The 12,798-nt window shown below is 40.1% G+C and overlaps 1 protein-coding gene across 1 annotated transcript; it reads left to right on the plus strand.

Annotated features, from left to right (window-relative positions):
• The first annotated feature begins 8,779 nt into the window (after nt 1-8,779).
• LOC133788963 (fructose-1,6-bisphosphatase, chloroplastic) lies at nt 8,780-12,507 on the plus strand. The gene is made up of 3 exons (XM_062226650.1): nt 8,780-9,420; nt 10,399-10,795; nt 11,633-12,507. The coding sequence occupies exons 1-3, from the start codon at nt 8,995-8,997 to the stop codon at nt 12,031-12,033; spliced, it is 1,224 nt and encodes a 407-aa protein (XP_062082634.1). The 5' UTR covers nt 8,780-8,994; the 3' UTR covers nt 12,034-12,507.
• The last annotated feature ends 291 nt before the right edge of the window (nt 12,508-12,798 follow it).

The following is a 12,798-nucleotide window of genomic DNA, read 5'->3' on the forward strand; positions in this document are numbered from 1 at the left end:
GCCCTAGTTCCACTTTCAAACCTCGCCCAAGTATTGGTCGAGCAGCTGCACATGTACACTTCATCACCTAAGCTCTCCAACTCAAGAATGCTCCAGCTTCCTTTTTCCTTTACCTGCACCACAAAGCACCCGTGAGCCGAAGCCCAGCAAGAAAACTCATATGCTCATAAACAGTCATATCATGATACCAAATCATATCTGGCATGCCTAGCATTCATAGCTCTTTTCAGCATCCAAATGAATTCAAACAGATGCTGGGGTATCCAGGACAAGAAGTCCTGGCCTTCTGATTGGAGGACTATCAAGTCAATCCTAATCAGATGAGTGTCGTAACACTAGAGGTTCCGATAAACCATGCTGAGTGACCAACAAGCAAGTCACTAGGGGCCTCAGTGCCCAAGCCATGCATATGATGATCAAAATGATCATACAGAGCTCATAGCCCTGATCAGACGAGTGAATATCACTTGAGGTTCTAGTAAACCATACTGAGTGACTGACAACCAAGTCACTAAGGGCCCAGTGCCCATTTCCCGCAATGGCTCTACATGGCTAGCCCTTGGCTAGATAAATGCTTGTTTATATTCATCGAACTTGAGGTCGGTCCTGCATTAATGCTCCTTGAGTCATTCAATGCAGAGGGTCGATTAGGTCTAATCGACATAGCTTGCACTACACACTAGGGTTGTCATGACTAGTGAGTTAGCACAATGTGACCAGTGCCCATCACCACTGCCGAACCTGACTAGTGAGTCACGACTTCATAGTTGATACTAACACCTTTGCCAAATCTGACTAATTAGTCAGTGCGTGACCAGTGCCCAGCACCACTGCCGAACCTGACTAGTGAGTCACGGCTTCACAGTTGATGCTAGCACCTTTGCCAAATCTGACTAATTAGTCAGTACCATGCACAAGTAAGCAATGCTATCAATGTGTATCATATGCCAATTATCCAAGAACAGGGCATTCAGCATGCTTACTAAACAGTTGCTAGCATAATTATGATCATGCACAAACACAGAGACACAAGCTCTGACCAATCTCATATTCATCATTCATGGCATGCCCTAATCACATGTTTCTCGTGCATCACATGCATCACACATAACCAACCAGCATGCTTTAATAACAACCATATGAAAATGGGCAAGATTGCCAAGCATTCATTATGCTATCAATGTTTACATTTAAACATCCAACATGCATCAATCATAGCCATGCATGTCACATATGGGGTGCAGTTTTCTTACCTTGGGTTCGAGCGAGAATTAATAAAAGAAACGACCTTTGAGAACGATAAGCTTTTAGTCCTTTAGAGGTCACCTAGTCATAACCAAACATATAGGATACCATTAATTAAAATGACCAACATAGGTTCCCAAACCAATATCTAGCCTCCGGGACATCAATCCCCACTTAACCAGGTACTAGGATCAACCCCAAGGCCTATGGCAAGCATCCCTAAGTCAAAAACCCCATTTTGGCCAAATCTGCCTTGATGGGCCGCGGCTCACCATAGCCATGCCGCGGCTCATCCCCCTGACAGAGGCATAATTGCCTCAGAAACACACTTAGGCCGCAGCACGCCATAGCCAGGTCGCGGCACATTACCCTGATCAGCCCAAAAACCAGCAACGCACCAGCAAACTCCCCTGCGTTTTTCCCTTGGAACCAGCCCTTCAAACCAACCCAAAACACCAACCTAACACCCATTTTAACCCCTAAACATCATCAACATCTCACCCTCATCAAAACCCAAGTTTCCAAACTCAAGAACTCCCATTAATTCACAACTAACACATCAAAAACCTCAATTGAAAACTTAATAGAAAAACAGGGTATACCATGAAACTCATGGCTGGAACTTACCTCAAACTTGATTTTGAATCCCCTTCCATGGCTGAATCAAGTTCCTAAGCTCCCACCTTTAATCTCCTAGCTTAACTCCTCAATTTGACCTCTCAAAATTCAAAGGGAAGTGAAGGAGGAACCTTGTACGGGAGAGAAGGAGAAGTGATGAAGATAGGCTCTGTTTTTGTTCTGTTTCCACAGCTTTATAAACCCCAAAAGCTGATATAAATCCTTAAGGTCAAAAGACCATAATGCCCCTAGGCCAATTTAAAGCTTCTAAACACTCCCAAGGGTAAATTCGTCATTTCCAACCTATATCGTTAATTATAATTAACGCTCTCCAATTCCCGCTATTCTCAACATTCTCAAATGCCAATAAATCACATCCCATTACCCTTTAATTCCCGGTAATGCTCTAATCATCAAAATGACCCCGAGACTCACCCCGAGCCCCGAACTAAATCCCGTTATGACTAGACCGAAAACTTGCATTCCCATGATCGTCTCATGTCAAATGGCTCGAACCAATCCACATATAATGTGGTAAAATTATAATTCACCCATATGCATAAAATTACACAATCACGCCCCCAACGGACAAATTACCAAAATGCCCTTGCATTTAAAATATGAGCCCACATGCATGCATTCACCATCATATAATAATATAATTCACATAAACATGCATATAATCATTAAATATCATAATAAATCAATTATGGCCCTCCCAACCTCCTAATCAAGGTCCTAAACCTTATTAGGAAATTTGGGGCATTACAAACTTATTTTGAACATATAATCATATTTATATTCCACTGTGATTACGTCACTATAAATAAGATTAGCTATATGCTCGGGATTTAATAGAAGTTTATATTAAACAAATAATCATGAAAATAAAACATGTGAGCAAAGTGATTGACCAAGTCAAAAAATGATTTCTATTCTTTTATTGATAATAAAATGAGATTACAAATAATTTGGGTTTTAATTAGGGCATAAAACCCCAACAGAAAGATCCTGCACCGAGCATCTTCAAACACTTTCTGAATGTCCATCTGTATCTCAAACTTATTGATGTGAGATACCGGGTCACCATACCCGTCAAAGTTCGGAAGCGTGGGCATCTTAAACTTGCTGGGAGTTTCTGCCACAGCTATCCTCTGGACGAAAGGAGTATCCCTTCTCCTGTCGTACTCGATATGAGATATTCTTCCCCCGACCAGCTGTTGTACTGCGTTGTTCAGGGCATCTATTTGGGCTTGCACGGCGTCAGGAATCACCGGGGCCTCTGCTGCTGGGGGAATGTACTCATCATGCCGTTCCCGGCGATCGTTGAGTACATCTCTTAAATCCTCGTCTCTTCACTGCTGCTGGCTTGCTCCGAGCCGGTTAAAGACGTTGTTTTGCCTGGGCAGCCCCCCAGCGTCGCGTCTCTCGGGTTGGTCCTCCCTAGGTGGTGGGCTTCTGCCCCCACCTCTCTCTCCATTTCTCCGACCGGCATTTCCTCTGCCTGAGTCGACCTCATTGTAACCATGGCTATCTCTAAACCTCGACTGGCTATGGTGGGATCGACTGTCCCCTCGGTTGCCTCCTCAAGCTGGAACTTCCCGAGCGTTAGAGGGTGGCCTACGTTGGTCGGTTGGTCCCTGTAACGACCCAAATTCACTAATAAGGCTTAAGGGCCTTGATTAGTGTGCCGGGAGGGCATGATGAGAATTATGTGTGATGATTATGATTTTAAGCATGTTATATGATATGTGAATTATATTATGTGATAATTATGATATGTGAATTGTACTGTGTGGGTGCTGTGATACAAATGTGATGCACGTGCCAAGACGGTCCTAGGAAACTAGATAATGGTAACTGGTGATTTGGTAACCTGCGTAACTGTTAGTAACTATAGAGAGTAACAGGTTTCTTTGGGAAAGTGGTAGAATTGCAAAGTTAGGGAAAGGACAAATAAGCCCTTGAGGTCTAGTTAGTAAGTGATATTAATGGAGGGTTAAAATGGTAATTTGGTAGTAAATAGATGAGTTTGAGCTGAGGGAATAACATATACGTATAATATTTTGGAGAGGGGTTTATGCTGAATGGTGGAAACCTAGAATTAGAACAAAAAGGAGATAGAAAGGAGAAGCAGAAATCTAGACTCTTGGAAGGAGAATCAAGGGATGTCTGAAGTTATCAACCAAGTTTAGGCCAAGAAAACTCAGAGGTAAGATTTTGATTATGCTATATCCAAGTTTTAAGTCTGAATTTTAGTTAAGGAAGGTGAATTGAGATAAGTTGGTGGCTGGTTTTATGTAATTTCAGAATTTGGAAACCAAGGGGGAAGAAGGTCAAGAGCTGGAGGTTGAACCTATCACTTAAGGTAAGGTCTCTGTATGTTTATTAGATTTGTTTTGTTAAGGTTTAGGGAGTTTGAAGTGTGGGTTGTGCTTGAATTCAAGCTGTGCATAACTTTTCTGGTTTGAGTTGTCAAGTGGGAATTCAAAAGTGAATTTTAGGATTGAAGGTGTGAGTGAGCTTAGGCATGATGTCTTTGGATTGTTGTGAGGTTTGTTAGGGGTTTAGAGTTGGTTTTGGGACTTAGGATAGAGTTTGGGGTGAATTGGTGAGGTTGGAGCTCGGGAAAATGCGAAGGAAAACCCAGAAATCTGGGTCTGCGATGGTGTGCCGCGGCACGGCTTTTGCTTGCCGCGGCCTAGGGGTCTCTGGAGGTGGGTGCCGCGGCACAAGGAATGTGGTGCCGCGGCACAAGGCAAATTTCAGGGAGTGATATTTTGCAATTTTTGACCTTTGCTCCGGGGGTTCGGGGGATGTCTCCGGGATGTTGTTCTAGGGTTTTGGGGGTTCCGAGAGTGTGGATTAGGTACCGGGAAGGTAGTCTTGGATTGGTTATTGACAAGGAATATTATATTTGTGTTTGATTAGGACTTTGGAGAAGCTCGGGATAGAGGACCGTGCTTGTGGCTACATGATATCGGAAACCAGCGAATTGAAAGGTAAGAACACTGCACCCGAATGTATGATTGTGATGGGACTAAGTGCTCCCGAGAATTGTTTTGTGTCATCGTTGGTATTATGCCAAGGGACACGTGTAAGCGGTCTAAGAGTACCGTTCATGAATTTAGCGCATGGGACGCGAATTGGCCACTGGGAGCCAGAAACGAAAGGATAACAGAGGGAGCAGCTTGTGAGCGCTAGCCCTGGTTATCGTCTGTATATTGTGTTATGAGCTGATATGCTTTGTATATGAGATACTTGACTATTGATATACTTTGTATATGAGATACTTGACTATTGATATGCTTAAGTTTATGAGATGCTATATGTAAGATTGACTTGACAGCTAAATGTGCATGCTCTATTATTGATGTGTGTTCTTGCTGGGCCTTGGCTCACGGGTGCTACGTGGTGCAGGTAAAGGCAAGGGCAAGTTGGACCAGGCCTGAGGTGGAGAGCCCCGAGGTGAAATGTACATAGCCAGCCGTTCGATCACCACGATCGAGGAGTGTGTCAGGACGGAGATCACCTAACTGCTCATTTTGCCTTAGTATGGCTGTTAATGTATATAAACTTTGTAATTTTTGTAGTATGGCTTTTAAACTGTCATTTTTGGGATCCCATGTACATAAACAATGTTTAGCAGTGAAAATGTATCTTTTGAGACCAAAACGCTTTTAACCCTAGTTCCTCTACTGTTTCAATAACACGTTTTTACTTTAATGACTTGATTAGCGAGTTTGGCACTTTATAAACACACAGTGTAGCGGTCCTGGCTATCCAGGGTGTTACAGTCCCCGTGCATTATCATGTCGTGGGGGCCCCGGACCGCAGAGCTTATCTCTGAGTTCCATCTGTTGACAGAAGGACACTGCCCTCTGCTCGGGGGTTTAGTCCTTTACCCCTATGGCGTCTAGGGCTGTGGGGGAATGTCTCGACCAGCCTAGGATGGAGGCTGCGCTTCAGGATCCCTTGGTGGGACATCCTCTTGAGGCATTGGTGGCTGCTCGGGCCTCTGGGGGCTCGAGGGCTGGATCAGCGGGCTAGGATTGGGACCCCTTTGGGGTGGCCCATTTGAAGGTTGCTCAGGTTGTGAGGCAGGTGCAGCCTGATTCCTAGCCAACTGTAGGGCTGCCTCGAGGGCTGCCATGGCCTCCCTCTGACGGCGGTCCATCTCCGCCTGTCTTTCACTCAATTCCTGGCGTTGTCGCTCAATTTCTTGTTGCTGCCGCGCCATAACTTCAGCAACACTTTCTTGGCTGGCCCTCAGATTGGCCAGTTCATCCTGCAACATCCTGCAATACCCCCACGGTATTCCTCAGCGTCTCGGAATCCAGTTCTTCCTCATCAAATTCCAAATGTGGCTCATCTTCGGTCACGTTTGGAGGAGGAGGCAGTTGAGATGGTGCAGCGCCAGTCGCCTGCCCAGTCTTCTTTGTTGTTTTCGCCATTTATGCTTCAACAATATCGTATCAAGCTCTCAATGAAAGCACCAGAATGTTGACCATTGTTTTGGTCAACTGACACGGAGTCAAAATGCTTGATGTGGACAGATATGTTGGAATGAATATAATGACAAAAACAGTAAAGTACACAAGAATTTATAGTGGTTCGGCCCCAGAAACTGGTAATAACCTACGTTCACTTGAGCTATTATTGATATGAGATCTTAAAGGAGTGATCAAAGAACTAGGGTTCTCCGAGTTTCACAGACCTGAGAGAGATAAACAGTACAATTGCTAATCTAATAGCCAAAAGTCCCTTCCTTGAGCCATCTTTTTCTATTTATAGGCTCAAGGAGGATTACATGGATTTGCTACAGATATTATCTTCTAATTAATCGGATAAGCAGGAATCATGGGAGATAATCTCGGGATTGACTTTGATTCACCCAAGATCATTTTGAAATATGCGGAGTGTGCGACCATGCTGGTTGTGAGGAAAACTCAACCGCCGCGCCTGTTATGTCTTACTGGTCGATACTCTAACAGAACTCTGCCAGGTGTCAGCCACGTGTTCAGAAATCGCCTGCCACGTCATCCGTGCCTGTTTTTTGGATAACAGTTAGTATTTTGTACTTGTTTATTATGCTATGAGTGCAATTATGTGAATGATCGACAAGAGCCGGGAACGGTGTAGGCCGAGGTCGGCAGGGGCCGGGAACGACAAAGGGCCGGGAACGGCGTGAGGCACGTTGAGTGCAAGGCCAAGTACGGCAAGGGGTCGGGAGCAGCGTTGAGCACGTGGAGTGCGAGTTGCCAGGGCGAGTCCCTAAAGGATACCTGGGATATCCTCACGGTGTGGACCGCGAACCCAGGGCCTGGTAAGCGCCTGGGACGACTAGGCCGTATGTGTTTAGCCCATTGGTGGCCTGCTTATATATGCTTGGTGTATGTTTTGCATATGTTATCTGTTTGTGGGTTTTCTTGCTGGGCTTCGGCTCACAGATGCTCTATGGTGCAGGTAAGGGTAAGGAGAAAGCCAACCAACCATGAGTGTAGCAGGCGTGAGGCGGCGTGTACATGTTGGGCCAGCCTGGCTGCCACAGCCAGTGGATTTTGGGAGATGGTTGTAAATAAACTTAGATTTTGTCGTTTAGTCGACTTGGTTCAATTTATATGATGTAAATGTTTCTAAACTGTATTTTGGGATCCCAGGTGTCAAACTTTTATGATTTTCATTGAAATTGAATTATTTCTAAAGTTTTTTTTTTTTTTTTTTTTCTGTTTATGGCTTAATTACACTATTTGACCTAAAACCTCGATTAGCGAGTTGAATGCACGTTTTTAAATTCACCTTGTAACAACTCTAAGGAAGTAGGGCGTTACAGTTTGGGTGGCTTTTTCATATTATTAAATAAAGAATTTAGTTTTCAGTCCAGATTGGTGCAATCTAAAAACCGACCGTCAAAACCAATTAAAGAAAAAAACCGACCGTTTTGGATTGTGGTTTGGTCGGTTAAACCGACCAAACTGAAGTTAAATTTTTTTTTAAAAAAAATTCCATAATTTTTTAGAAAGTTTTAGTAAAAAAAAAACTAAAATTTTTGGATTGTTGGAATCTATTTTGGTGCTTTTTTAAAACATAAATACATAGAACATAGTTACATTCACAAATTTGAAAGTTTGAAAACATAATTAAAAGTCCATATGTATAACATAACCTATACATATTTATAAGTTCGGTCGGTTTGAGTTCAAACCGGTCGGTCCACATAGATTTTTCAAACCAACCGAACAGTGGCGGTTTACGCCGTTAACGGTTTTTTCAGTGTTCGGTTTTGTTTTTTTTTTTATGTTCGGAAGGTAGGTGTAGTCAGTTTTTCAGATTTTATGCTCATCCCTAATGGAGACGATAAAATGATACCTAAAGTAGCCATGAAAGCTAATAGCAAGTGATAGTGGAGTAGATAACAATGAAGTCTCTGGGGAAACAGAAAACTGGCCAAGGTTGGAGAGGAAAATGGTTTTAAAAAAATATGAAAGTATAAAAATGTTATTTTCAAAATTTTATTAAAATTTTAAAAAATAAGAAACAAAAATGAACTTACCTGGTGTTTCGTTTTAAGTAGTTGAGTGATCTAAGAAAGTGTAGAAATACTTAATATGAAGGTAATAAAATAGTTTAAAAATTTGAACTAATCAAGAGAATTGTTTTAAGTTCCCATTCTCAAATTCACTTTTTGCATTATATTTCCATTTTTTTATTTTAAAAAATATAAAATCACTTTTTTAATAGTTAACGAACGGTCCTATATTTTTACATTTATATTAATTGGTGTTTATTTTGTTATTAAACGAGTATTACAAGTGTTAACTTGCAATATATATATTTTTTGAACCATGAATCATTTCATTGAAAATAATAAAAATGATGGAAGATCATCATGCAAGTTATATGTTAGACAGATTAAGACACTATTTTACAGAGCAGATTAGAATCCACACTACAATAGCCTACTCAAACCAAAATCCCCTTATCCAAACATGAACTGAAAACTTCTACTAACTACCATCACAAATATCATCCTTAACAATAACATCATCACCATTCTCGTCAACTCCTATAACCCCTCTCTCAATATCTTTCTCTCTCCTATGTATATATATACATCTACATACATATAATATGCAAACCCACCCAACGGTAACATCTTCATCATCTCCTTCATGCCCATCTCTGCTTTTCCACTCCAAACGGCAAATTTTCCAACCAAGGAACCTGTTTTCACTGCGAGGAACATCACCTTACACCCCAAGATTAATGGCGTCTATTTCAGAGATCGGTCTTCGAATACCAAAGGCGGTTACAGGCTCTTCTTCTTCCTCAACTACCGCCGAAAATGGGTTTTCTACTCTGATTGAGTATGTGGGCAAGGGAGGAATCGACGCGGGAGATGATCTGATTGTACTGATTCACCATATCCAATACGCTTGCAAGAGAATTGCAGCTCTTGTGGCTTCTCCTTTCAATTCGAGTCTCGCCCTCAACACGCCGGCGGCTCCGGCCGGTGCCTCAGACAGGGACGCGCCAAAGCCGCTCGATATCGTCTCGGTGAGTACGAATCAGTTATGGAGATTTTCTCGAGCAAAACAGGCTAAAAAATTCGGACTTTAATGAATTATCACACTATTTTTGCAATTAGAATTACAAGAAGCAGTGATGTTCACTTCAAACTTGGACGCTCATGACCTTTGATTTGCTATCAATTTGGATTCCTTTGAAATTATATGTTATGGGTTTTTGTGTGCTTTAACTTCCATATTATTTTCTTTGCTGTAAGCTGTTTAGTACAGTACATTTTCTATATTTTTATTTTTGTTTGGGTTTATAACTTTTTGGACTAATGTTTTGTATAATTAACTGTTTAGACTCCTGATGTGACAAATGTACGTGTTAAGTTGAAATTACAAATAATTCATCAAACTAACAATTTAAAACAAAAAAAATCATTTTGCGTGTCTTGTTATATTCAATTTTGTATTCATCAAAATTGGTTTTAGGATTTATATAAACTATTTTATAAAATAGTCTAAATATAAATTTGTCAAAATACATTGTTCAAACAATTAATGAGACAAAATAAATGGGCTAAAAAGGTATATACCCTTGTTTTTTTAACTATCTAAGTGCTAATTCTACTTGTATGAATTCTTTAATAACCATAGACTCTATTCAAAGAACTTACATATTTGAGTTATACTTTTATCATGTTCTCAATTCTTTGGTGACATCACCTGTGGTAAATGGTTCATTGAGCATTCCTACATGGTCTCTGTTGTGTTCATGAAATTAGAGTTAAAGAGTAATGGTTTCAGTTGTGGCTCTTTGTTTCTTTCTATAGTGGAAGTCATTTCAATTTGATTTTTAACAAAATTCTTTAATGAGTCCACAAGCTTATTTAACTAAATTATCATGTCTGTTGCTGATTTTGTGTTCTTTAGTTTGGGCTCCTATGCATTGAGTAGCTTTTTTTTTTACCTCTTCAACTCCTTACACTGGTTTTCCTTACTTAACTCTCTTTGTTCACAGAACGAAATCATCCTGTCATCACTTAGAAAATCTGGGAAAGTCGCGGTCATGGCTTCTGAAGAAGATGATGCTCCCATTTGGATAAGTGATGATGGACCATTTGTGGTGGTAACAGATCCTCTAGATGGTTCTCGAAACATAGATGCCTCTATTCCCACCGGAACCATCTTTGGGATTTATAAACGCCTTGTGGAATTGGATCATATTCCCAGGGAGGAGAAGGCTATACTGAATTCTCTTCAGAGTGGAACTAGACTTGTGGCTGCAGGCTATGTTCTCTATTCGTCTGCCACAATATTCTGCACCAGTTTCGGTTCAGGAACTCATGCATTCACACTGGATCATTCAACTGGAGATTTCATTCTCACACATCCTAGCATTAAAATTCCTCCTCGAGGTAACCCTTTTAGTCTTCTACTTGTTGAAATATCATACGTTGAATTATGTGTTTGATTTTTAAAATTCAGTAGATAAGATTTATGTAGTTATCTCAACCAAATAATAAAATCTAAAGGAAAGAAACAATTGTATCCATTGTGTAATACCTATTAAGCCAGTGCCTATAAGATTGCTTGCAATCTGCTCCAAAAGACTTGAGATTATAAAAAGTTACAATTGCTGTTATTCTAATAAATTTTGCTGTAAAACTCTTCTACTTATCAAAATATTATTGAGTGCTTGATGTGTTGTGGTTCTATAATAACGCAATTACTTTATTTTTTTGTGTTGTGCTGTTCAACATCTTCTCTAATGAATCGTCAAGATAAGATGTTGTGCATTGTGATAACATTCATGCTTTTTTTCTTCTTAGTAAATGAAAAGAAAAAAGTTGTTTCTCTGTTGGAAACCTTTAAGCTGTGGAGTTTTAGTTTTTGTACAAATCAGTTTGGGTGAAAACAAATGATACTTGCTCTGATGGAGACCTTAAAGATGTGAAACTTTAGCTCTTGTATAGATGAAACCACATAAAACTTAGATAAAAATTAAGAATTTTTAAATTTCAGGTATCATTTGAAATATTAGGACATCTGGGATTTAAGTTGCTCCTAGTTCAGTATTGATATTATGTATATTATCAAAAGAAGAAGTTGCAACTGTCATTATTATAATCCTGTATTCCAAACGAGTAAATAAACCTATCTGATTGCCAAAATATTCCCTTTTCATTTGGTTTGAAGATAATCAATAAGAATGCTAGACATATTCAATTGATGACAGATCTTCTGTTCTTCAGGCCAAATATATTCTGTAAACGACGCTCGGTACTTTGACTGGCCTGAAGGATTAAGAAAATACATAGACACTGTAAGGCAAGGGAAAGGCAAGTACCCTAAGAAGTACTCGGCTCGTTACATCTGTTCTTTAGTGGCTGATCTCCATAGAACACTCTTATATGGTGGAATTGCCATGAATCCAAGAGACCATCTTCGATTAGTATACGAAGCAAACCCTCTTAGCTTCCTTGTGGAGCAAGCAGGAGGCCGAGGATCCGATGGTAAGCACCGGATTCTCTCGATTCAGCCAGTGAAGCTACACCAGAGGCTGCCTCTCTTTCTGGGGAGCCCAGAGGACATAGAAGAGTTGGAGAGTTATGGAGATGTGCAGCAGAAAGTGAATCCTGGATATGAAGTTTGAACTCAGGACATTAGAGTTGACCATAAATTTATCAACTAGTAATACGTGCACTCAAATATCACACTAAAATTTTACTCACTAACATAACATGTCTTTTCAACATAATAAGTCTCATCTAATGCAATTAGTTGAAAAGATAAGCTAAGTCTGTGAGTTAAATTTTTTTATCTAATATTTGAGTGCATTAATCATTTGTCAACTTTGTTTTAAATTTTCTGTTATGCTTGTTTGCTCACATTATAGTTGGGGCTTAATGAAGAGAGGTTAGGCATGGGAGGTAATGCCTTATTTTCAACTATGTAATTAATGGTAAGTTGTAAAAAAAAAGAGTTGTTGGAGAGCAACTTGCACCCTAGTTTAGGACATAGGAAATCAAGTGTTATATATATGTATATTTATTTTAAAATTCTATAAGTTTGGCTGTAATCCTTTTCTTTTCTTTTTATAAAAGGGAAAATGAATATCTATTTTATACCTCCTTTTGTCTTTCTAAGATATCTTTGTCCAATTTTGATGAAAGAACCCCTATTTTCAAGAGCTTTACAAACTTAAAACCACATAAATTAATGTATACCTTAGGAAAAGAAACTAATATAAAATAAAATAAGAATCACCCTAAATAAATAAAATTTATAAAATAGCATGTTTGTACATTTGTGCAAATAAAAATAACTCTAAGCCCCAAGCGTGAAAATGCACTCGCGCGTGTTCCCCGATTTGCCGATGACGAAATGCGACTCACGTGCACAACCATATAGGTAGGAG

The sequence above is a fragment of the Humulus lupulus genome, chromosome 7 (genome assembly GCF_963169125.1).
Source record: "Humulus lupulus chromosome 7, drHumLupu1.1, whole genome shotgun sequence".
NCBI classification, from domain to species: domain Eukaryota; kingdom Viridiplantae; phylum Streptophyta; class Magnoliopsida; order Rosales; family Cannabaceae; genus Humulus; species Humulus lupulus.

Excerpts from the sequence above, each read along its gene's own strand:
- LOC133788963 (XM_062226650.1), top strand. The coding sequence starts at position 8,995 with ATGCAAACCCACCCAACGGTAACATCTTCATCATCTCCTTCATGCCCA. Across the intron at positions 9,421-10,398 it reads AGCCGCTCGATATCGTCTCG|AACGAAATCATCCTGTCATC; the intron begins GTGAGTACGAAT and ends CTTTGTTCACAG. Across the intron at positions 10,796-11,632 it reads CATTAAAATTCCTCCTCGAG|GCCAAATATATTCTGTAAAC; the intron begins GTAACCCTTTTA and ends TCTGTTCTTCAG.